The sequence below is a fragment of the Rhinoraja longicauda genome, chromosome 5 (assembly GCF_053455715.1).
Source record: "Rhinoraja longicauda isolate Sanriku21f chromosome 5, sRhiLon1.1, whole genome shotgun sequence".
Classification (NCBI taxonomy): domain Eukaryota; kingdom Metazoa; phylum Chordata; class Chondrichthyes; order Rajiformes; family Arhynchobatidae; genus Rhinoraja; species Rhinoraja longicauda.
In genome coordinates this window covers 12,625,078-12,650,375 of record NC_135957.1, presented here as the reverse complement: position 1 = coordinate 12,650,375, position 25,298 = coordinate 12,625,078, and the positions used below count along the sequence as shown (strand labels likewise).

General features: G+C 47.8%; 1 protein-coding gene across 1 annotated transcript in view; it reads right to left on the bottom strand.

The window, feature by feature from the left end:
- LOC144593406 (CUB and sushi domain-containing protein 1-like) overlaps positions 1-25,298 on the bottom strand; it is a 1,892,487-nt gene that overhangs the window by 75,392 nt on the left and 1,791,797 nt on the right. The window contains exon 56 of the mRNA XM_078398909.1: positions 22,603-22,776. Within this exon, the coding sequence (XP_078255035.1) occupies positions 22,603-22,776 (174 nt within the window). The remainder of the gene's footprint in view (positions 1-22,602; positions 22,777-25,298) is intronic.

The window sequence follows — 25,298 nt, the reverse complement described above, 5'->3', positions numbered from 1 at the left end:
TTTGGGTCCTAAAGGCCTAACATCTTCAGGCCTAACATGCTGAGCCTCATCTAACATCTCCCACCTTGGGCACTGTGCTCCCATGAGCTGATCACCCCAACACAGCCCCATGGAGGGGAGGGGAGGGGAGGGGGGGGGGGTGTAAAGTAGGCAACAACAGTAGATTGGTCACAGAAAGAAGGCGTTAGGACTACAGCCTGTTGACTGGATGCTGACTGGGCTGACGCACTCTGTCATCCCATCAACTGGAGTTTGAGGACCATAAGACCAGAAGTCATAGAAGCAGAATTAGGCCATTCGGCCCATCAAGTCTACTCCACCATTCAATCGTGGCTGATCTATCTTTCCCTCTCATCCTGATTCTCCTGCCTTCTCCCCGTAACCTTTGACGCTCTTACCAATCAAGAACCTATTGAACCTATAAAAATACCTAATGGCTTGGCCTCCACAGTCATCTGTGCCAATGAATTCCACAGATTCACCACCTTCTGACTAAAAAAATTCCACCTTTCTAAAGGTACGTCCTTTTATTCTGCAGTTGGTTATTATTGTTTTATTATTCCGCTGGCTGGTTAGCACGCAACAAAAGCTTTTCACTGTACCTCGGTACACATGACAATAAACTAAACTAAACAACCGTCATTCGAGAGCTCAGAGTCAGTGGCTGTCCTGTGTCAAGGTAAAGCCTGTAATCATCAGAAGACTATTTGGCTTGCTACCATCTGGAAATGCTGGTGTTCAGCTTCCGATGCTCTTTGGCGCAACAGTACATGGTAGAGTAACGGTAGAGCTGCTGCCTTACAGCGCCAGAGACCCGGGATTGATTCTGACGACAGTTGCTGTCTGTACGGAGTTTGTACGTTCTCCCTGTGACCTGCGTAGGTTTTCTCCCAGATCGTCAGTTTCCTCCCACATTCCAAAGACGTACAGGTTTGCAGGTTAATTGGCTTGGTGTAAATGTAAATTGTCCGTAGTGTAGGATAGTTCATCTGCGGGGATCGCTGGTCAGCATGGACTCGGTGGACCGAAGGGCCTGTTTATGCCTTGCATCTCTAAAACGAAAGGAAACTAAACTAAACTAAACTAAACTAAACTAAACTAAACTAAAGTAAATTAAACTGAACTAAACTAAAATAGAATTAATGAAACTACACGAAACTAAAAGCTGGTGCAAAGACTTCTCGTCCTTGTCGGTAAGTTCCCTCCACACACATTGCTTCATTGTCTCTGCCACTTTGGCAGTCACTACAGCTTGGTCGGCCCAGATGATGTTTCACACCTTGTGGCTCAGTGAGATTCAGGCAGTGGAATGTTTTCCCCGAGCATCTGGAATAGAAGGCGCTCCCCACTAACAGACCTTCCTCGCTCTTCCACCTCCTCCCTCTTTCAATAGCTTGCCCATCTGTATGTGGCTTCTGTCCGTTTTCCCAGCTCAGCTCTATTCTCGGGGTAACGCGTGTAAAAAGTCCGGAAGCAACCTTGAATCGTGATGTGTGTGGAAGGCACTGCAGATGCTGGTTTATACCCGAAGATAGACACAAAATGCTGGAGTAACTCAGCGGGACAGGCAGCATCTCTGAAGAAAAAGGATAGGTGACAATTCGGGTCTAAAGAAGGGTCCCGACTTGAAACGTCACCCATCCCTTTTCTCCTGTGATGCTGCCTAACCCTCTGAGTTACTCCAGCACTTTGTGTCTATCTTGAATCGTGACAATGGCTATTAAAATCACATTTCCCAAAAAGCACAAACTTCAGTAAATTAAAGCAGGCCCAAATTTTCACAGAACGAGAGCCGTTGCTATGATCAGCATCTGCAACGTTGTATTACAGAGAGTTGTGGATGTAGCCCAGACCATCACTCAAACCAACCTCACTCCTATTGACTCCATCTACACTTCACGCTGTCTCGGCAAGGCCACCAGTAGAAGCAAGGACCAGTCTCACCCTGGTCGCTCCCTCTTCTACCTTCTCCAATCAGGTAAGAGGAAGTTTCTTCCCAGCTGTTAACAGACAACTGAACCATCCTCTCACCAACTAGAGTGCAGTCCTGGGCTACCATCTACCTCATTGGAGATCCTTGGACTATCTTTAATCGGATTTCACTGGACTTTATATTGCACTAAATGTAATACCCTTTACCCTGCATTTGTACACTGTGGACTACTTGATTGTAACGATGTATATTCTTTGTACTGACTGGATAGCACGCAACAAAATAGCTTTTCACTGTATCTTGGTACAAGTGACATTAAACTAAATCAATAAGTAGAAGCCTTAGATCTTTGCTTTAAGTTCCTGCCACTGATAAACTCAAAGTGTTGGAGTAACTCAGCAGGTCAGGGAGTATTAATGGAGAAAATGGATAGGCGACATTTTGGGTCGGGACTCTTCACAACCCTAAACGTCACCTATCCATGTTCTCCAGGAACGTTCGCCTAACCAGCTGAGTTTCTTTAGTTTAGAGATACAGTGCGGAAACAGACTCTTCGGCCCACTGGGTCCGCACCGACCAACGATCCCCACATATTAACACTAGGGGCAATTTACACTTATACCAAGCCAATTAGACTACAAACCTGTGTCATAGGAGTATGGGAAGCAACGAAAGATCTTGGAGAAAAATCACGCAGGTCACGGGGAAAACGTACAAACTCCGGCGTGGCAAGCTCTGTATAGCAGCAACTCTACCACAGCACCACCGAGCCGACCTCCAGCATTTTGTGTCTTTCCTTGGTTACCCAGCATCTGCACTCCCTTGTTGGTTTGGTTTGGTAACCCAGCATCTGCACTCCCTTGTTGCTGCATCCTTCCTAGCATTGAACATTGGTCTAGTGGTAGAGTCGCTGCTATACAGCGCCGGAGATCTCGACCTCGGGTGCTGTCTGTGTGAAGTTTGTACGTTCTCCCCGTGACTGCGTGGGTTTTTCTCCAGGTGTTCCGGTTGTAGGTTAATTGTAAAAATTGTAAAAATTGTAAATTGTCCCGAGTGTGTGGGATAGTGCTAGTGTATGGGGATCGCTGGTTGGCACGGACTCGATGGGCTGAAGGGCCTGTTCGCTGTATCTCTAAAGTCAAGTGTCTACTCCTGGGGCTGCAGGGGTTAGTGTGTTCATACACACAATTTTTGAGGTGGCAGTACAAGTTTGAAGACCAGTTAAAAAGCCGCAGGAATCTTTCACATGTAAAAATGAAGAATACTGGGGAACAAACTCTCAGGCGCCATCTGTGGTGAGAGAAACAGTTCAATGTTTTAGGTCTGGGACCCTTCATCGGAACTGGGACAGAGAGAGAAACAAAACAAAGTGCTGGAGCAGATGCTGGTTTATGCCAAAGATAGATACAAAATTGTGGAGTAACACAGCGGGACAGGCAGCATTTCTGGAGAAAATGGATAGGTGGCGATTCAGGTCGGGACCCTTCTTCTGAATGTCTGGAAAAAGGGCCCCGACCCAAAACGTCACCTGCCCATTCCCTCCACAGGTGCTGCCTGAGCCGTTCAATTCCTCCAGCACTTGCTCAGGGTTACTGCATCTGCAGTATTTGCATCACTACAGGAGGAGCTGGGTAGGTTTAGTGTAAAAATGAATGCCCGATGGTCAGTGTGGATCAAAGATACTAAAGGAGCAAGATAGACCACTCGACTCTAAAAACCATAGTATGTCATGGTGCCATTTTAGTAGGCAGAAAGTTGTAGAAAATTAAAAAATAAAAATAACAAAAATCTGTGAATTGATAGACGAGATATATTTTGCATTTTAATGGTCATCACACATATTGCTCCCCAAAACACTGATTACACTACGAGAGGCATAGCGATCGGCGGGTTATGCTTACTGAAATGGTGGACGTTACGCTCCTTTGCGTACTACACTTCAGTATAGGCGATTTTGACGGAGTGGTTCATCTTGCTCCTCTAGTATCTTTGGTGTGGATTCAATGGGCTGAAGGGCCTCTGTGCATGCTGCATCTATCTATGACTTTGAATTTAGGCTACCACGTTTAAGGTAGGAAGGCAGGGCCCTACGGATGCCGAAAAGATGAAGTCGAGAGGTACCAGGGATGGAAGTCTTAGAGAGATAAGACAAGGTAGAAATTTAAGTGGGTTTTTTGACTGCAGAAATTGTGAGAAGAACCTATGAGCACTACAAAGTCTTCAAGGGTTTTGAGAGAAGGCATAAGGAAACACTTTTGACAAATGGGACAATAATCAGAAGACAGATTCTGAAAATAGTTGCAATGTAACCAGAAACTCGAGGAAAAATGAGAGAGTGGGAGAAGAATAAAATGGGAGATGTGTTAAGGATGGCACTTTGGCGTATCGGTAGAGTTGCTGCCTCACAGCACCAGAGACCCGGGTTCCATCCTGACTAAGGGTGCTGTCTGTACGGAGTTTGTACATTCTTGCTGTGACTGTGTGGGTTTTCTGCGGGTTCTCCGGTTTCCTCCCACACTGCACAGACGTACAGGTTTGTAGGTTTATTGGCGTCTGTAAATTGTAAACTGTCCCTAGTGTGTAGTATAGTGCTGGTGTATGAGGATCGCTGGCCGCGGTGGAATCAGTGGGCCGAAGGGCCTGTTTTCTCTAAAGTCTAAAGTATGCCCGTGGCTCACCGGGTGCGCCTGGAACTGTTCCAATCCGCCTGTTAAGTTCACTTGAAACTTTACAAGATGTTTGCTAATATTTATTTTTGCAAAACTGAGAATAATGGTCAGGGCCACAGAGGAGATTCATAAATTAATATGCTAAGAAGAACCTAATACCTCCCAGATGGCAACATTTTCTGGAGGCTTGGGATTTGAATATAATAATTCAGACACATAATTAACAACTGCCTGATAACCTATTAGCAAGCTTACTGGAGCATGCGGGAGCTGCAGGTATGCCCTTTGGTACAGTCATGCAAATTCTTCAGGTAATTTTATGCTCCGCAAAACATCAAAGCCTTTAAAAGAAATCGAGTGATCTATAAACACCCACACACAATTGTCATCCCAATAACTTTTTGTACGCAAATGAAATATAATTTCAGCTCCAAATGAATCTCCTTTCTACTGATTTGTGTTCAATTCCCCAGCTGGGTTTTGATGCAGTAAAAAAAGATGCAACTCTCATTATCTGCCCCCTGTTTCTTTATCAGTTAATTTAGCAGAGGGAGATACTCTGAGAGAGGATACACAGAGGGGAGACACATGGGAGAGACACACGGCATTATTGTGAAGAGCTGTTAGGAAGCAGGAGGGGTGAAACAGAGAGGGAGCGTGAAGCGTTGAGAGGAGTGAATATTTAGTGCCTTATTACATGCAGTGCAGTGTGTGGGGCAGCCAAGAATGGCCACTTGAGATTAATTGCAAGAACAAGTAGCTCATGGAGGGGAGTAATGGTCACTTAATATATTTGGACACAAAGAGTTCAGGAAAGATGGAGACACAGAATGTAGATAGACACACAGTGCTGGAGTAACTCAGCGGGTCTGGCAGCATCTCTGGAAAAAAGGAAATGGGTGACGTTTCGGGTCAGAGCACTTCCTCAGACCGTCAGCTCAAAACAAAGCTATGATTAAAGAGCTTGAAATGGGAGTCATATCAAAGAGTTCAAGCTCAGAATATATTTTGTACGTAGCTAATTAACCTACAAACCTGTATGTCTTTGGAGTGTGAGAGGAAACCTGAGATCCCGGAGAAAACCCACGTAGGTCACGTGGATAACGTACAAACTCCATACTGACAGCACCTATGATCAGGATCGAACCTGGGCCTCTGGCGCTGTACTGCTGTGATACCGTGCCGTTCTATGTATAAAATGTTTAGGCATCTTTGATAGACTGTATCATTGCCTAATTTCTTTACTAACTTTATGCGTCTTATTTTCCCAAGCTATCATTTGTATTCCTCCCAATAATCCCAGGTCACAATCCCCTTCTACAAGACAAAGGGATCTACTCTAACTTCCTAATGCACATTTGCCCTGAAGTATTAGTTTGTTTATCCACGCAGTTATAATTAAGCACCTGAAGTTCGCCACATAATAATTGTCAAAGTTTATAAGCATATCCAAATTAATAAACAACATCAATTAGTTTAAACCCCTGTGAAAAAGTAATCAAAAAAATAAAGTTTTCACCTGAGGAATGGGGGAAATAGAATGTTTATGTTTAAGGAGTCTTCAGAAATGATATCAAGGAATCATCTAGTTTAGTTTATAGAGTCATGGAGTCACACAGGGCCTTCGGCCCAACTTGCCCATACCGACCAATATGTCCCATCTACACAAGTCCCACTTGCCTGCGTTTGGCTCATATCCCTCTAAACCTGTCCTATCTATGTAGTTGTTTATTTGCTTCTTAAACATCGCAAATGTCCCTGCTCAATTACCTCCTCTGACAGACACAAAATGCTGGAGTAACTCAGCGGGACAGGCAACATCTCTGGAGAGAAGGATTGGGTGACGTTTCGGGTCGAGACCCTTCTTCAGACTGATGTCACGGGAGGGGGCGGGACAAAGATAGAATGTAGTCAGAGACAGTAAGACTGAGAGAACTGGGAAGGGGGGGGGGGGGATGGAGAGAGAGGGAAAACAAGGGCTATTTGAAGTTAGAGAAGTCAATGTTCATACCGCTGGGGTGTGAGCTACCCAAGTGAAATATAAGGTGCTGTTCCTCCAATTTGCATTGGGCCTCACTATGACTTCATATTTCACCCTAGCTGCTAACGAATGGTTTAGACTTTAGAGTCGCACAGTCCTACAGAGATGCAGCACCCATCAACAAACACCCCGTTACATCAATCCTACTACCTTAATCCCATTTTCTTTCCAATCAAAACCATAATTTCTAAGTTTGAAAAATTGAGGGAAACTTAATGTAGAGAACTTTAACCACTTACAATAAAACATCAATAAACCAGAACAGCCACAAACACATGACTTTCCAAAAGGTGGCAATTTTTGTCCAGATGAATAAGTTGCTCACACTTTTCTTAGCATCTATGAAGTTAACTGCATTGTCTACTAATGGTATCAGAGACTATCAATGTATAAATCATTAAGCAACAAAGGAAGAAGCAGCCTACAACTGCTTGCAGCATGGACCAAGAAAACATTCAGACTGATAAGTGGCAGATATTGTGAGCAGTTTTGGCCCCATATCTGAGGAAGGATGTGTTGGCGTTGGAGATGAACTTAACAGGAAGTTTTCGAGAATGATCCGTAGGATGATTGGGTTAACCTACGATGAAAGTTTGACGGCACTGGGCCTGTACTCGCTGGAGTTTAGAAGAATGAGAGGGGAACTCATTAAAACTTACCAAATAGTGAAAGGCCTGGATAGAGTGGATGCGAAGAGGATGTTTCCACTAGTGGGAGAATCTTGAACCAGAGGGGATAGACTCAGAATAAAAAGACGTACATTTAGAAAGGAGACGAGGAATTTATTTAGTCAGAGGGTGGTGAATCTGTGGAATTCATTTCCGCAGACGGCTGTGGAGGCTGTTATTGGGCATTTTTAAGACAGAGATTGACAGATTCTTGTTTGGTAAGGGTGTCGGGGGTTATGGGGAGAAGGCAGGAGAATTGGGATGAGAGAGAAAGATAGATCAGCCATGATTGAATGGTGGAATAGTCTCGATGGGCCGAATGGCCTACTTCTGCTCCTATGAGTAATGAACTTATGAAGATAATATTCAGAGCTCAAAGCTCTTGATATTTGATGGGATGACTATTGGCAACAATCAATTCATCAACGTACTTGGAGTCACCGCTTATCTGCGGAATTGGCCATTTTAAAATGTGGCTACTGAAGTAGATTGGGCATCATTTTAGGCATTCATTCTTTTCGCCACTGGATACCCATGGCTGCAGGGCATACCATCCACACGATGCATGGCAATTGCTTGTCCGAGCTACTCTGACAGCACTCATTAAATGCACAGGCTCCACCATCAACAGGGACAACAGCAGCAGGCTTGTGCAAACACCATCACCATTTAGACAGGTACATGGATAGGATAGGTTTAGAGGGATACTAGACCAAGTGGACCCGTTGGGCCCAAACCTCTCCTGCAGGGTCTGCATCCAGCCTCTATGACCCTATGACCAACACTTGCAGGTTCTCTCACTATCTTGGCCACAATTTTATGGCAGACTGTAGTTTTCAAGATGTTGGTGGACATCCATCTTCTCAAGGGCAAGTAGGGATAGATGTTAAATGCTAGCCTGGAAATGGCACCTATAAAATAATTCTAAAATCTTTATAAGGCCATAGATTCCAGTACTTTGCTTTTATAAGTAATTTCCTCATGAGATAAAATTTAAAAGAGGTTGCGCTAAATATTTGAACCTTGGTTAGACCATAATTGAGTACATAGTATACATATATATCAACAAGCCTGTTACAGAACGAATTGAGAAGCTGGGGAGGGAGTATGTGATTTCTAAGTATTTTATGAGAAATATGTGGTTGTAATTATCAGGAAAACAGGAACAGGTTAGGTTACATTCATCTTGAGCAGAGAAGGGTAAGGAATGACCTTGCTCACTCGTGCAATGCAATGAAAGTTTTTGACAAAGACGATAGAGCACGAGACTGAGAGGACCATTATCCCACCCAAGCTCATCGCCAAACTCATGGAATTTGGAAACAACACTCATCTGCCCGAGTACAGCAGGCAGTGAAGAAAGCTAATGGCTTGTTGGCCTTCAATGCGAGAGGATTAGGGTATAGGAGCAAGGTCCTACTGCAGTTGTACAGGGCCCTGTTAAGACCACAACTGGAGTACTGTGTGCAATTTTGGTCTCCTCATTTGAGGAAGGACATTCTTGCTATTGAGGGAGTGCAGCGTAGGTTCACGAGGTTAATTCCCAGGATGGCGGGACTGGCATATGATGAAAGAATGGAGCAACTGGGCTTGTATTCACTGGAATTTAGAAGGATGAGAGGGGATCTTATAGAAACATATAATATTTTTAAGGGATTGGACATGCTAGATGCAGGAAAAATGTTCCTGATTTTGGGGGAGTCTAGAACCAAGGGTCACAGTTTAAGAATACGGGGTAGGCCATTTACGACTGAGATGAGGAAAAACTTTTTCACCAAGAGAGTTGTGAATCTGTGGAATTCTCTGCCACAGAAGGCAGTAGAGGCCGATTCACTGGGTGTTTTTCGAGGGAGAGTTAGATTTAGCTCTTAGGGCTAACGGAATCAAGGGATATGGGGAAAAAGCAGGAATGGGGTACTGATTTTGGATGATCAGCCATGATCATATTGAATGATGGTGCTGGTTCGAAGGGCCGAATGGCCTACTCCTGAATCCCCCTTATCCCCTCCCCTTCCACCTGTAGGACATGTTTGTTCTGCGTACGCGCTGATGCAGCGGCCATCTTATGTAAGTACCAGATCATCTAGGCCCCAACTGCGCATGCGTGATTTTTTTAACTTAAAAATGTGAATAACTTAAAAAATATAACACCAATTTGAATGAAACCACCCTTAGCACCACAGGACGATGGTGAGTAAGGTGGGCCTAAACCTATCGCCATTTTGGCTGCAGTTCAGGAACAAACAGACTGACAAACCTGTACCAAGATGCAAGTTTTAGTATATAGATAATAGTAGTGGGCTAAAATAATTTGTTCTGATTCCAAAATAAGAGGTGGCACCGTGGGTAGAGCTGATGCCACACGGAGCTAGAAACCCAGGTTCTGCACTGATTAAGGGTACTGACAATGTGTGGAGTTTGTACCTTCTCCCTGTGACCATGTGGGTTTCCTCCCACATTCCAAAGACGTGAAGGATTGTAGGTTAATTGGCTTCTGTAAATTGCCCCCAGTGTGTAGGATAGAAATAGTATATGGAGTGATCGCAGGTTAGCAGGGCCTTGGTGGGATGAAGGGCCTTTTTCCACTCTCTATCTCCAAACTAAACTGAAGACAAATTGACTGGCTATCAGAATACAACATATAACTCACCACAGTAGACATTAACTGAAGGTCCATGAAGGTGGGGATTTAATTTTTAATTTTCATCTATTAGCACATGTTTAATAATGATGTGGAAGAGTACAGCTAAGCCCCAAAAACCTATAACCAGGCAGCCAGGAACTTGTATGATTAGATCATGACAATCCAGGGACCAGGTATTTTATTAACTACATGCAGAAGCAGACAGTGTGAAAGTCATTGTGTTGGATAAATCAATTATTCATTCAGCAAATTAAAACTGAATGCATGGAAAAAAATTACATACAAAGTGAAATTTTGCAGGGATCACCTATATTTATGCCATATAATATAGAAATATGGATTTAAGGCTAGAGTTTGTGTGCGACGCACTTTGGATAAGTGTGGTCGTGAATTTTAGCTAACTGGAGTCAGACATCGTTTTGGTCAACCTGTTATGGGAAAGATGTGTAAGAAGGAACTGCAGATGCTGGTTTAAACCGAGGATAGACACAAAAAGCTGGAGTAACTCAGCGGGACAGGCAGCATCTCTGGAGAGAAGGAACGGGTGACGTTTTGGGTCGAGACCCTTCTTCAGTTGTTTAAGCTAAAAAGGATGCAGAGAATAATTACGAGGACGTTGCCAGATCTCGAGGGCCTGAGCTGCAGGGAAAGGTTGAGCAGGCGAGGACTCTATTCCTTGGAGCGCAGGAGAATTAGTGGTGATTTTCTAGAGGTGTATACGATTATGAGAGGAATAGATAGGGTGAATGCACAGTCTTTTACCCAGAGAGAAGGAAATCATGAACCTGAGGACATATGTTTAAAGTGAGGGGGAAAGAAGATTTAATAGGAACAACTTTTTAACACAAAAGCTGGTAGGTAAATGGAACGAACTGCTGGAGGAAGTACTTGAGGCAGGTACACAATGTTTAAGAAACATTTAGACAAGTACATGGGTAGGAAAGGTTTAGAGGGACATGGGCCGAACGCAGGCTGGTGAGACTAAGTATAAATGGGGCATAGACACAAAATGCTGGAGCAACTCAGCGGGACAGGCAACATCTCTGGAGAGAAGGAATGGGTGACGTTTCGGGTCGAGACCCTTCTTCAGACTGATGTTACTCTGTATTCTGATAGCCAGTCAATTTGTCTTCAGTTTAATTTGGAGATAGAGAGTGGAAAAAGGCCCTTCATCCCACCAAGGCCCTGCTAACCAGTGATCACTCCATATACTATTTCTATCCTACACACTGAGGGCAATTTACAGAAGCCAATTAACCTACAATCCTTCACGTCTTTGGAATGTGGGAGGAAACCCACGTGGTCACAGGGAGAACGTACAAACTCCACACACTGTCAGTACCCTTAATCAGACTGATGTTACTTAAATTGTGTCTATCTTCAATTTAAACCAGCATCTGCAGTTCTTTCCTGCAAATAATTGGGGCATGTTGGCCAGTGTGGGCAAGTTGGGCCAAAGGGCCTGTTTCCACGCTGTATGACTTTATGACAAGAGGACCTGTCTCCACGGTTTGTTGATGGGCGGCAGCATCAGCAAAAGGCCGGTCACTGGCTACCCCTTGGAATGATGAGCATCACTGTGGTCTCCTCTGATGCATGTACTGACTGAGGTGCTGATCACACAATTGCTGGAGCTACAATAAGGCAATCTGTACCTCAATAAGTAGCTGCTAGGAGAGGTGCTGGTCATATGAACATATCACATGGAATAATACAGTACCTTTCCCTTCGGCCCACAATTTCTGTGCCGAACATGATGACAATTTAATCTAATCTCCTCTGCCTGGACATGATCCATATTCCACCATACCCTGTATTTCCATATGCCAACCTAAATACCACAATTGCATTTAATTCCACCACCATTCCTGGCAGCAGGTTCCAGATACCCCTCTGCCCTCAGTTTAAAATTTCCAACTCTGACCTTACAGCTAGGCCTTCTAGTCGACAGGATGGCACAGGGGTAGAGTTGCTGCCTTACAGCACCAGAGACCCGGGTTCGAACCTGACTAAGGTTGGTATCTGCATGGAGTTTCTACGTTCTCCCCGTGACCATGTGATTTTTCTCCGGGTGCTCTGGTTCCCTCCCACACTCCAAAGATGTACAGGTTTGTAGGTTAATTGGCTTCTGTAAATTGTTCCCAGTGTGCAGGATAGTGCTAGTGTATGGGGTAATTGATGATCAGTGTGGAATTGGTAGGCAGAAGGGCCTGTTTCCATACTATATCTCTAAACTCTAAAAGTCTAAAAGTCTAGTCTTTAACATTTCAACCCTGAGAAAAATAATCTGAGGGTCTACCCTATCAATGCATCTCAGACGTTTATATTCTTCTATCAGGTCACTTCACAACTTCCAACGCTCCAGAGAAAACAGTCCAAGTTTTTTCAATCTCTACAGGTAGGTGGGCCAAACTTGCTCCCAGCATCTAACCACCATTGCTTCCCACCTCTATCCCGTTCACTAAGCTGCAGTGTCTGATTCGGTGTCTTTGGACATAATTGTTTCGCAAACTCTTGTTGCTGTTCTTGGCAATCTTCTAATCCAGACTGCATTCTGGTAAACCAAGTATGAGTGCATGGTGTCACACCTTCATGGAATGGTTGAGCATGCAAGGAAACAGCAGCACACCCTCCAGCAGATGCACTGGATCTGGCGCCAGGTATAAAGTCATATACAGAGGCGCTGCCTCATAGCCCAGAGATGCGGGTTCCATCCTGACTACGGGTGCTGTTGTACATTCTCCCCGTGACTGCATGGGTTTTCTCTGGGTGCTCCGGTTTCCTCCCACATCTCAAAGTCGTTCAGATTGGCAGGTTAATTGGCTTTGGTTAATTGTACCTAGTATTTCGGATGAGAAACTGGGATAACATAGAACTAGTGGACTGGCGATCGATGGTCAGCGTGGACTCGATGGGCCGAAAGGTCTGTTTCCACGCTGTATCTCTAAACTAAGCTGAACTAAAGTAAATTTAAAAGGTAGGAATTAATCCTGCATCCAGCCTGAGCCTAGGAGTTCCTCAAAACATATATTCAGGAGAAAATCAAGAATGAAGATGGGAATTTTAATATCGCTTTTATTTACTAAACAGAACAACAGCCTTTGTTGAAGCTGTTGCTGCAATATGGGGTTTCCTAGTATTTGGAAAGATTAACGTTAGGGACGTTATCGCAATATCTTTCATGGGATCCTATCAGGTGGCACTGCAAATATTCATGGAGATATTATACCAAATTATGAAATTGTCTTTGTTTGAAAAGTAAAGGGTAGGTTGTTTACACATCCATAAAATGAGGATACAAAGAGTACTTTTCTCTAACCTCCCTATTTTAGAAAAGCATATAAAATGTCTGCAGAAAATGTCTGCAGAAAATGTCTGCGTTCCGCGGAGACCGTTCCCTCCGCAACTCCCTGGTCCACTCGACCCTTCCTACCCAAACCACCCTAACCCCGGGCACTTTCCCTTGCAACCGCACGAGATGCAACACCTGTCCCTTTACCTCCCCCCTCAACTCCATCAAAGGACCCAAACATTCTTTCCAGGTGAGACAGAGGTTCACCTGCACCTCCTCCAACCTCATCTATTGCATCCGCTGCTCTAGATGTCAACTTATCTATATCGGCGAAACCAAGCGCAGGCTCGGCGATCGCTTCGCTGAACACCTGCGCTCAGTCCGCATTAACGCAACTGATCTCCCGGTGGCCCAGCACTTTAACTCCCCCTCCCATTCCCAGTCTGACCTCTCTGTCATGGGCCTCCTCCAGTGCCATAGTGAGGCCCGCCGGAAATTGGAGGAGCAGCACCTCATATTTCGCCTGGGCAGTTTGCAGCCCGGTGGTATGAACGTCGACTTCTCCAACTTCAGATAGCTCCTCTGTCCCTCCCTTCCCCTCCTCCGTCCCAGATCTCCCTCTATCTTCCTGTCTCCACCTATATCCTTCCTTTGTCCCACCCCCGACATCAGTCTGAAGAAGGGTCTCGACCCGAAACGTCACCCATTCCTTCTCTCCCGAGATGCTGCCTGACCTGCTGAGTTACTCCAGCATTTTGTGAATAAATTAAAATGTCTGCTTATTGTTTTGATGTGTTTATGCTTTATTCTTAATTGTTAACTGTATGTTTGTGTTGTCATTTGTGAGCGGAGCACCAAGGCACATTCCTTGGATATGCACATACTTGGCCAATAGACTTATCCATTCATTAATTCATTCATAATTACATTTGCCAATCAATATTTTGCTTTAAGAACTGATTTCAGCCTGAATTAAGCAGGCAACATGCAATATCTACAATATAAGCATGGGTTCTATTCATATATTAAGATAGTATCTCAGGATATAATAGAATAACTTTAATCATCTGTGATCTATGAAGGAACATATTAAAACACAGGAGTCAAAATGAGCTATGTTCTCCCTGTCCCTTGATAGTATAACACATTGGTACAGTGGTAGAGTTGCTGCCTCACAGCGCCAGAGACCTGGGGTCGATTCTGACTACGGGCGCTGTCTGTACGGACTTTGTACCTTCGCCCTGAGACCGCATGGGTTTTCTCCGGTTGCTCCGGTTTTCTCCCACATCCCAAAGACATGGGGGTTTGTAGGCTAATTGGATTCTATAAATTGTCCCTAGTCTGTCAGATAGAACTAGTGTGCAGTCGATCGATGGTCGGCGTGGACTCGGTGGGCCGACGGGCCTGTTTCCACACTGTACCTCTAAACCCATGCAACTCGCTCCCTGCATCTGACCACCATTGCTTCCCACCTCTATCCCATTCTCCAAGCTACAGAAGATAGACACAAAATGCTGGAGTAACTCAGCGGGTAAGGCAGCATCTCTGAACAAAAAGGATGGGTGATGTTTTGGGTCAGGACACTTCAGAATCGAAGCTACTGTATCTGAATTGGTGTCTTGGTACACAACTGTTCACTACCTATTGTGGCTGCTCTTGGCTATCTGAAAGGGAGAACTGTAATGCAGTGAAATGAAAGCCTCCACTCTCTACATCTTCTCAACTGGAAGAGACTGCAAGATAAGGGAAGAGGATTAGCTGTGCAAATACTCTGATCATTAACAGATTTTGGTCTACGATCAAGGAGCAGTCCATCACGTTATGACAAGCGCTGTCCTGTCAACTGAATTCACAACTTGAAAAGCATTCTCCTTCTCCCACGGCCCTGGCTCCATCTACCTCTGATTGCATGATGCCTAGTCCTGCCCACATCCAAGTAGTTTAGTTTAGTTTAGTTTAGAGATACAGCATGGAAACAGGCTTTTTGGCCCACTGATTCCACGCCGACCAGCAATACACTAACATTATCCAACACACCAGAGACAATTTACAATCTTTACTGAAGCCAATTAACCTACAAACTTGTACATCTTTGGAGTGTGGGAGGAAACCAAAGCACCTGGAGAAAATCCGTGTGGTCACGGGGAGAACATACAAACTCCGTACTGACAGCACCCATAGTCAGGATCGAACCTGGGTCTCTTCGGGCAGTAAGGCAGCTACTCTACCTGTGAGCCACTGTAACTGGGCAGACAACAAATTTTACAACTTGAGTGAACCTTCCTCCTTATCTGCCTCTCCACTGGCTCCATCTACCTTTGACTGCATGCTGCCTAGTCCTGCACAGGTGCAAGTGGTGTGCATACGAGAGGCATACCAGGCATTGTGAATGGTGTGTTTGTTCATAGGATCGTAACATCATGCAACAAGGGTACAGGGCCTTTGGCCTACTGTGTTATGGCTGAGCACAAGACATGAGGTGTGCGACGTGGCCACAAAGCAGCAGCAGTGCTGGTGCTAACCACGTGAGGATGTGGAGAAAGACACGATTGTTAGGTTTGGAAGCAGCGTTACTGGTTGTGCTCCGGCAAGCAGGCCCAGCTCGCCACCGCGGACCGAGGATCGGCCGTCGAGGGCGGAGGATGGAGGACCCGCTGGTAGGCTCGGCGTGCCCACTGTGGTCTCTGATCACGGCCCCAAGCTATCGGTATCGACGGGATCCATGCTACCAAGAGCGAAGAGGGACCGAGAGCGAGGAGGGACCCAAGAGGAAGGAGGGACCCGAGAGGAAGGAGGGACCGAGAGCGAGGAGGGACAGAGAGCGAGGGGGGACCGGGAGCGAGGGGGGACCGGGAGCGAGGGGGGACAGAGAGCGAGGGGGGACCGGGAGCGAGGGGGGACAGAGAGCAAGGAGGGACAGAGAGCGAGGGGGGACAGAGAGCGAGGGGGGACCGAGAGCGAGGGGGGACAGAGAGCGAGGGGGGACCTGGAGCGAGGGGGGACAGAGAGCGAGGGGGGACAGAGAGCGAGGGGGGACCGAGAGCGAGGAGGGACAGAGAGCGAGGGGGGACCGGGAGCGAGGGGGGACAGAGAGCGAGGGGGGACCGGGAGCGAGGGGGGACCGAGAGCTTGGGGGGACAGAGAGCGAGGGGGGACAGAGAGCGAGGGGGGACAGAGAGCGAGGGGGGACAGCGAGCGAGGGGGGACCGGGAGCGAGGGGGGACCGGGAGCGAGGGGGGACAGAGAGCGAGGGGGGACAGAGAGCGAGGGGGGACAGAGAGCGAGGGGGGACCGGGAGCGAGGGGGGACCGAGAGCGAGGAGGGACAGAGAGCGAGGGGGGACCGAGAGCGAGGGGGGACAGAGAGCGAGGGGGGACCGGGAGCGAGGGGGGACAGAGAGCGAGGGGGGACAGAGAGCGAGGGGGGACCGGGAGCGAGGGGGGGACCGAGAGCGAGGGGGGACAGAGAGCGAGGGGGGACAGAGAGCGAGGGGGGACAGAGAGCGAGGGGGGACAGAGAGCGAGGGGGGACCGGGAGCGAGGGGGGACCGGGAGCGAGGGGGGACAGAGAGCGAGGGGGGACAGAGAGCGAGGGGGGACAGAGAGCGAGGGGGGACAGGGAGCGAGGGGGGACCGGGAGCGAGGGGGGACAGAGAGCGAGCGGGGACAGAGAGCGAGGGGGGACAGAGAGCGAGGGGGGACCGAGAGCGAGGAGGGACAGAGAGCGAGGGGGGACCGAGAGCGAGGGGGGACAGAGAGCGAGGGGGGACCGGGAGCGAGGGGGGACAGAGAGCGAGGGGGGACCGGGAGCGAGGGGGGACCGGGAGCGAGGGGGGACAGAGAGCGAGGGGGGACAGAGAGCGAGGGGGGACCGGGAGCGAGGGGGGACCGGGAGCGAGGGGGGACAGAGAGCGAGGGGGGACAGAGAGTGAGGGGGGACAGAGAGCGAGGGGGGACAGGGAGCGAGGGGGGACCGGGAGCGAGGGGGGACAGAGAGCGAGGGGGGACAGAGAGCGAGGGGGGACCGAGAGCGAGGAGGGACAGAGAGCGAGGGGGGACAGAGAGCGAGGGGGGACCGGGAGCGAGGGGGGACCGGGAGTGAGGGGGGACAGAGAGCGAGGGGGGACAGAGAGCGAGGGGGGACCGGGAGCGAGGGGGGACCGGGAGCGAGGGGGGACAGAGAGCGAGCGGGGACAGAGAGCGAGGGGGGACAGAGAGCGAGGGGGGACAGAGAGCGAGGGGGGACCGAGAGCGAGGAGGGACAGAGAGCGAGGGGGGACCGAGAGCGAGGGGGGACAGAGAGCGAGGGGGGACCGGGAGCGAGGGGGGACAGAGAGCGAGGGGGGACCGAGAGCGAGGGGGGACAGAGAGCGAGGGGGGACCTAGAGCGAGGAGGGACAGAGAGCGAGGGGGGACAGAGAGCGAGGGGGGACAGAGAGCGAGGGGGGACAGAGAGCGAGGGGGGACCGGGAGCGAGGGGGGACCGGGAGCGAGGGGGGACAGAGAGCGAGGGGGGACAGAGAGTGAGGGGGGACAGAGAGCGAGGGGGGACAGGGAGCGAGGGGGGACCGGGAGCGAGGGGGGACAGAGAGCGAGGGGGGACAGAGAGCGAGGGGGGACCGAGAGCGAGGAGGGACAGAGAGCGAGGGGGGACCGGGAGCGAGGGGGGACCGGGAGCGAGGGGGGACAGAGAGCGAGCGGGGACAGAGAGCGAGGGGGGACAGAGAGCGAGGGGGGACCGAGAGCGAGGAGGGACAGAGAGCGAGGGGGGACCGAGAGCGAGGGGGGCAGAGAGCGAGGGGGGACCGGGAGCGAGGGGGGACAGAGAGCGAGGGGGGACCGGGAGCGAGGGGGGGACCGAGAGCGAGGGGGGACAGAGAGCGAGGGGGGACAGAGAGCGAGGGGTGACCGGGAGCGAGGGGGGACCGGGAGCGAGGGGGGACAGAGAGCGAGGGGGGACAGAGAGTGAGGGGGGACAGAGAGTGAGGGGGGACAGAGAGCGAGGGGGGACAGGGAGCGAGGGGGGACCGGGAGCGAGGGGGGACAGAGAGCGAGCGGGGACAGAGAGCGAGGGGGGACCGAGAGCGAGGAGGGACAGAGAGCGAGGGGGGACCGGGAGCGAGGGGGGACCGGGAGTGAGGGGGGACAGAGAGCGAGGGGGGACCGAGAGCGAGGAGGGACAGAGAGCGAGGGGGGACCGGGAGCGAGGGGGGACCGGGAGCGAGGGGGGACAGAGAGCGAGGGGGGACAGAGAGCGAGGGGGGACAGAGAGCGAGGAGGGACAGAGAGCGAGGGGGGACCGGGAGCGAGGGGGGACCGAGAGCGAGGGGGGATCGAGAGCGAGGGGGGACAGAGAGCGAGGGGGGACAGAGAGCGAGGGGGGACTGGAGAGCGAGGGGGGACAGAGAGCGAGGGGGGACCGAGAGCGAGGGGGGACAGAGAGCGAGGGGGGAATGAGAGCGAGGGGGGACAGAGAGCGAGGGGGGACTGGAGAGCGAGGGGGGACTGGAGAGCGAGGAGGGATCCCGAGGGCGAGGAGGGACCGGGAGCGAGGAGGGACCATCAAGAACAAAGGGGGAGGGGGGGGGGGGGTGTAGTTTGTTTTGTTTCTCAGTCTTTTTCATTTCACTCTCCTGCATTATTGGTGTGTTATTTTCAGCGTATATTCCCTCTAATACCATGGGCTCCCATTTTGTTTTACAGCTTCATGTGCGGCACCTTATCCAAGGGGTTTCTGAAAGGATTTGCACAGAAGGACTTCCAGCATCTAATCGAGCCACAGTGCACATTATTGTAAGAACCGTAAGCCAGCCCAAGGCAGTGCAAGTTGGTAATGATACTAAGCACCCAATGTGATGCCGCAAGGCTGACAATTTTAGTCAACATCTGTTCCGAAAGAAAAAGATAATGATGGTGTAATTTAGTATTTAGCATTGTTAAATTTTGATCACTGAATGATTCTCTCCTTTTACAGAATGCATTCTTTTGTATGAACTATTAAAATGATAATACAGTGGATGTGAAATGTAAAAGAAAATAATTCCAATGACTCCTGGAGTCATTGGAGCCATACCACACAGAATCATGCTCCTTTGGTCCAACATGCCAAACAAGATGTCCAAGTCTGAAGAAGGGTCTTGACCCGAAACGTCACCAATTTCTTTTCTACACTGATGCTGCCTGACCCACTGAGTTACTCCAGCATTTTGTGTCTATCTGGGAAGCCCATTAAAGCTGGCCCCATTTGCCCATATTTGATTTATACCCTTCGATATAAATCCTGTCCATGCACCTGTCCAAATGGTTTTTAAATGTTGTATTGTGCCGAACTCCTGAAACATAAGAATACTTAAGCTTACAGTTCATTAAAAAAAATTCATTCTTAATTGAAAGCCAAATTGAAAGAACTGCAATGGAAGATAAGTTGACATCACTGTCTCAAATTGTCAAATTCATTTCCTTGTTTAATGTGCTTTATGTAAAGCTCCTACCTAGTGTTTGTTATTTCTTTGCTGTTTAGACTTTAACCCAGACTCTAGAGATACAGCCTGGAAACAGGCCCTTCGGCCCAAAGCGTCTGCGCCGAGCTGCTATCACCCTGTACACAAGCTCTATCTTACACATCAAGGACAATTTATAGAAAGCCATCAACCTACAAACGTGCACGTCTTTGGAGTGTGGGGAGAAACCAGTGCACCCAAAGTAAGCCCACGTGGTCACAGGGAGAACGTACAAACTCTGTACTGACAGCACCCATGGTCAGGATCGAACCCAGGTCTCTGGCGCTGTGAGGCAGCAACTCTACCGCTGCGCCACCGGGCCGCCCTCCTGCACAATTGTTTTAATTATTGTCTTAATAGTCTCGATCACATCAAGTTTCTTAAAACTTTGGAAACGAGCGCGCAGTGTAAAATTCCCTCGTTAATACCCATCACAGTCAATTGTTTTTAATTGTCTTAACAGCTGTCCAGTGGCTCAGAGTCACAGCTACAGTCGTTCAGAACATCAGTGATGAGGCTTCAGAGTCAAGACAAGCCCCTGAATCACTGGGAGAGTGTGGTGTGAGGACTTTCCTGATGAAGGTCCAATACAACTAGGCAGCACGATCACTCGTCAGGCAACGTGCTGACTAGCAATTCCCCACAACCTTTCTCTTTGAATTGCCAAGGGACTGGTGATTTCTGCTTCCCGGCAGCAGTCATTAGTTCCCATCATTATCTCCTCCATGCAGGCAAAACCTACAGGAATAATGTTGGCTCCGTTGATTTTCTTTTTAGCAAAACAATACCACGGGTTATGTGTAGGAATGAACTGCAGGTGCTGGTTTACATCGAAGGTAGACACAAAATGCTGGTGCAACTCAGCGTGTCAGGCAGCATCTCTGGAGAGAAGGAATGGGTAACGTTTCAGGTCGAGACCCTTCCTCCTTGGTAAACCAGCATCTGCAGTTCCTTCTTTCTACAAAATACAATCTCAGATTCCTGCAGATGATACCTGAGCCAGGTATATCTAAACTTGGAACATTCTTGTTGAGACTGATGACTGTCCTGGTATAAACTACATGCCACATACGAGACAGTCTTGAGCATAACAAGTGGATAGACACAAAATGCTGCAGTAACTCAGTGGTTCAGGCAACATCTCTGGAGAACATGGATAGGTGATATTTCAGGTCGGGACCCTTCTTCAGTCTGAAGGTGTTCCGACCCGAAACGTCAACTATCCACATTCTCCATGTATGCTGCCTGACCCGTTGAGTAACTCCAGCACTTTGTGTCTTTCCAGAGATTGCATTTTATTTGCATGTCACTGGCAAAGGAATACCTTTTGCCACAGATCAGGCCTACAAAGGTTTTGCGTGCAGATTTCCCTGTTTCCGATGTTATGATCAATCAGATGCCTCCCACAGGGTGTCTGTGCATTTCAATGACTGTGATATCATCAAATGAGACAATCACGTTGAAAACCCAAAGGACAGCAAATCAGAAATTAAACAGTTTCATTGCGTATTAAGTATTTTGCATAGAGAGCAATTAAAGTCTACAATTGGAATTAAGGCAATTGATGAAGGACCACAAATAAATATGAACATTTAATACTGGACTTCATTGTGCAGTAAACACTCAGTATAACAGACCATATGGGGGTGGAATGGAGTCCATCATTGCCGATTATCCACTATAACCGTGTAAGGTATTATCACAGGTGAAGTAATAGAGACAAACCACTGCAGTTGCTGGTTAATACATGAAAGGACACAAAGTGCCAGAGGAACAGTAGGCCAGGCAGCATCTCTGGATGTTTTAGGTCGAAAGCCTTCTTCAGATTCTCGGTCCAGAACTGAGCCTGGAATCCGAGTGAGTTGACAGCCTGGAAGTGGCTGAGGAAGCTGTGTGGGCCAGTGGTGACAGGAGGGCTGGCTGGGGAGGAATCGCAAGCGGGGAGCAATTGGGGCTGCAATCGGACGGGAAGGCAGCACAGGCCAAAGGGGCCTGATTCCACACTGTATCTCCAAACTAAACCTTCAATTTGGCAATAGACCAGCTTTATTCCATCAATCTGAGCTGGGTTCCAAATAGGGTTGACAACTGTCCCGTATTAGCTGGGACATCCTGTATTTTGGGCTAAATCGGTTTGTCCCGTACGGGAACGCCCTTGTCCCGTATTAGGCCCGGGGGGTGCTGCAGGCCCACACACTGTAGGCCCGGACACTGTAGGCCCCTGGGCCGCTGTAGGCCCAGACAGCGTAGGCTAATGGAGTGTGTTCGGGGAGCGGGGCCGAGTGCGTTCACCTAATGGAGGTTGCGTAGCAGCCCGCCTTCCTGCCCAGGCGGCCGCCATTGGTGGAGTGGGAGCACGTGGCCACTGGCTGGGTAAGGTCAGGTGAGGGGCGGGCGGTGACGTCACCTTTTGTCCCTTATTTGGGAGTGAGAATGTTGGCAACCCTAGTTCTAAACAAGAGTTCAAAGGAATTGAAAGGCCTGAATCATGGATATAGGGATGATGTTTCCACCAGTGGGAGAGTCTAGGACCAGTGGCCATAGCCTCAGAATAAAAGAACGTACCTTTAGAAAGGAGATGAGGAGAAATGTCTTTAGCCAGAGGGTGGTGGAGGCCAAGTCAATGGATATTTTTAAGGCAGAGATTGAAAGATTCTTGATTAGTGTGGGTGTCAGGGTTACGGGGAGAAGGCAGGAGAATGGGGTTGAGAGGGAAAGATAGATCAGCCATGATTGAATGGTGGAATGGCCTAATTCTGCTCCTATCAATAATGAACATGAATACATTCCAATACACTTCATCAGAGACAAGGTTGTTGATCGGCTGCAGATGCTGTGGAATAGATTGTACGGTACCTGAACAATGGGGGACAGAACCACTCCAACGGCCTTCCTCCTGGCACACGCGAGTGTTATTTCCAATCACACTTCGAGACCCACCACAGGAGTAGCGTACTACGGACCCAAGGGCAAACTTGTCTCCCAAAAGCTGGCCGTTGACTGGGACTCCAGGGTGACCGCATGAAACAGCTGGAAAATAAAACCACCGTCATCAGAGCCAAAATCATTGTTGTAAAAAGAGAAAGGATTTTAATCTAGTTTAGTTTAGAGATGGATCACAACTATCATTCCTCCAAATGTAGACAACCTACACAACCATCTCAGTACATTTACCACATACCATCACAGTATATTTAGTTTAGTTTAGAGATACAGCTCAGAAACAGGCCCTTCAGCCCACCGAGACCGTGCTGACCAGCGATCCATGAACACTAACACGATCCTACACGCGCCAGGGACAATTTATAATTTTACCAACCCAATTAACCTACTAACCTTTACATGTTTTGAGTGTGGGAGGAAACCAGAGCACCTGGAGAAAACCCACGCAGGTCACGGGGAGAATGTACAAACTCTGTATGGACAGTACCTGGAGTCAGGATCAAATCCGGGTCTCTGGTACTGTGAGGCAACAACTCTACCACTGTGCCACCGTGCCATGCTAAAAGCTATCTTTAATATCTTATACCTCAGCTACTTGCTCTAAGGAACAAAGTCATCTGGTACATTTGAAAGTGATACCAATAAATTTCCCAAATAAACAGCTGACCTTTCACATCTCCGATAATCGTGATTCTACAGGCAATTTAGAACTAGACCAGCCCAATTAAACCTAAAATATTCACACCATAGAAACTATTAAACCCTAAGCGCAAAGAATAATTCATCTCAACTGCAAAATGCTTCAGAGTCATTATCGATATTGCACCAATGTTTAAAAAGTTAAAGCTAAACAATGCAGAAGCAAGATAGTTTAGTTTAGTTGAGTTTGCTATTGTCACGTGTACCGATGTACAGTGTAAAGCATTTTTGTTGCGTGCAATCCAGTCAGCTGAAAGACTATTCATGATTACAATCAAGATTGGAAAGATACAATGCTCCAATCAGTTTCATATTCGTCTTCGTTACGGAAGATTAAGAGATAACTAGCATATTCTGAACATTCAAAAATGTGGAAAACGTGTCAAAGCCTTATACTTGTGTGGCAAAGAAGACACAAACTGTTGTAGTAGCTCAATGGGTCAGGCAGCATCTCAGGAGAACATGGATAGTGACTGCTTCAGAAGAAGGGCCTCGACCCGAATTGTCACCTCTCCATCTTCTCCAGAGATGCTGCCTTACCCACTGAGTTACTCCAGCATTTTTTTGTCTTCTTTTGTAAACCAACATCTGCAGTTCGGTGTGGACTGGATGGGCCGAAGGGGCTGTTTCCACGCTGTCTCTCCAAACTAAACCAAACTTAATCGTTATTTTCAATATGCATTATGAAAATGTGTATTTTAGCAGAACTGCCTGCACCATCTTGAGATGATCGGCAGCTAATTCCATTGTTTAAAAATATATATACACTGGCATTAAGATTAACACATCGTGATTATCACTGTGCAGTGATAATATCACCCATTCCTTCTCTCCTGAGATGCTGCCTGACCTGCTGAGTTACTACAGCATTTTGTGAAATAAATACTTTCGATTTGTACCAGCATCTGCAGTTATTTTCTTACACTACTATGCAGTGAGTAATATTTAAATAACACAAACAGAAATAGGGACTTTAGGCTTTAGACTTTAGAGATACAGCGCAGAAACAGGGCCCTCGGCCCACCTAGTCCGCGCCGACCAGCAATCCCTGCACATTTGCACTATCCTACACACACTACAATTTTACCGAAGCTAATGAATCTCCAAACCTGCACATGTTTGGAGTGTGGGAGGAAACCAGAGCACCCGAAGAAAACCCACGCAGGTCACATGGAGAATGTACAAACTCTGTACAGACAGCACCCATAGTCACGATCGAGCACGGGTCTCTGGCACTGTAAGGCAGCAACTCTACCGCTGCGCCACCGTGCCACCCTATGCGTTCTGTGCCACCCTATTTATTTTATAATATTTTGTAAATTTGCATCACTTTTCTTTAGTTTAACAGAGGTTTTTTCATTGTACCTCGATATATGTTATAATATAAACAAATACTAACACAACATTGCTAAAATAAGTCATGATTCCAGTGGTGCAAATCAGAGACTTGAAATTATATTTTGGTAATACTGTACACATGCTTATTACTTCAGAAATTCCATTTTCTCTTGCAAACAGATGGCAAAGTGTTTATAATATATTTCAGGATTTGATGTTTTTAGGATAATAAAGAGGATTTATCAAGCTAATGAAAGCAAATTGTTCACTCTGGCTGTGGAGTTAAACACCAGAGAGAAAGTGTTATTGCAAGGAAAGTTAAGAATGCAGGCTCTAATGAGAACAAAGAACTTTGCTGCACAAGAAACTGGAGGATGATGGGGGGGTATGAAATTTATCTCAAAATGAGGGCTTTATTGGGAGTTATAAAAGTGAGACTGAGACTCATCAAAAGGGATTAAAGGATATGATGAATCGGAAGAAGGTGGGACTGGAAACTAAGCAAAGGGATTGAGGAATATGGGAAAATATGGTCCAACGAGAGGAGGTAAAGGAGAGGATGAGAGTTTTAT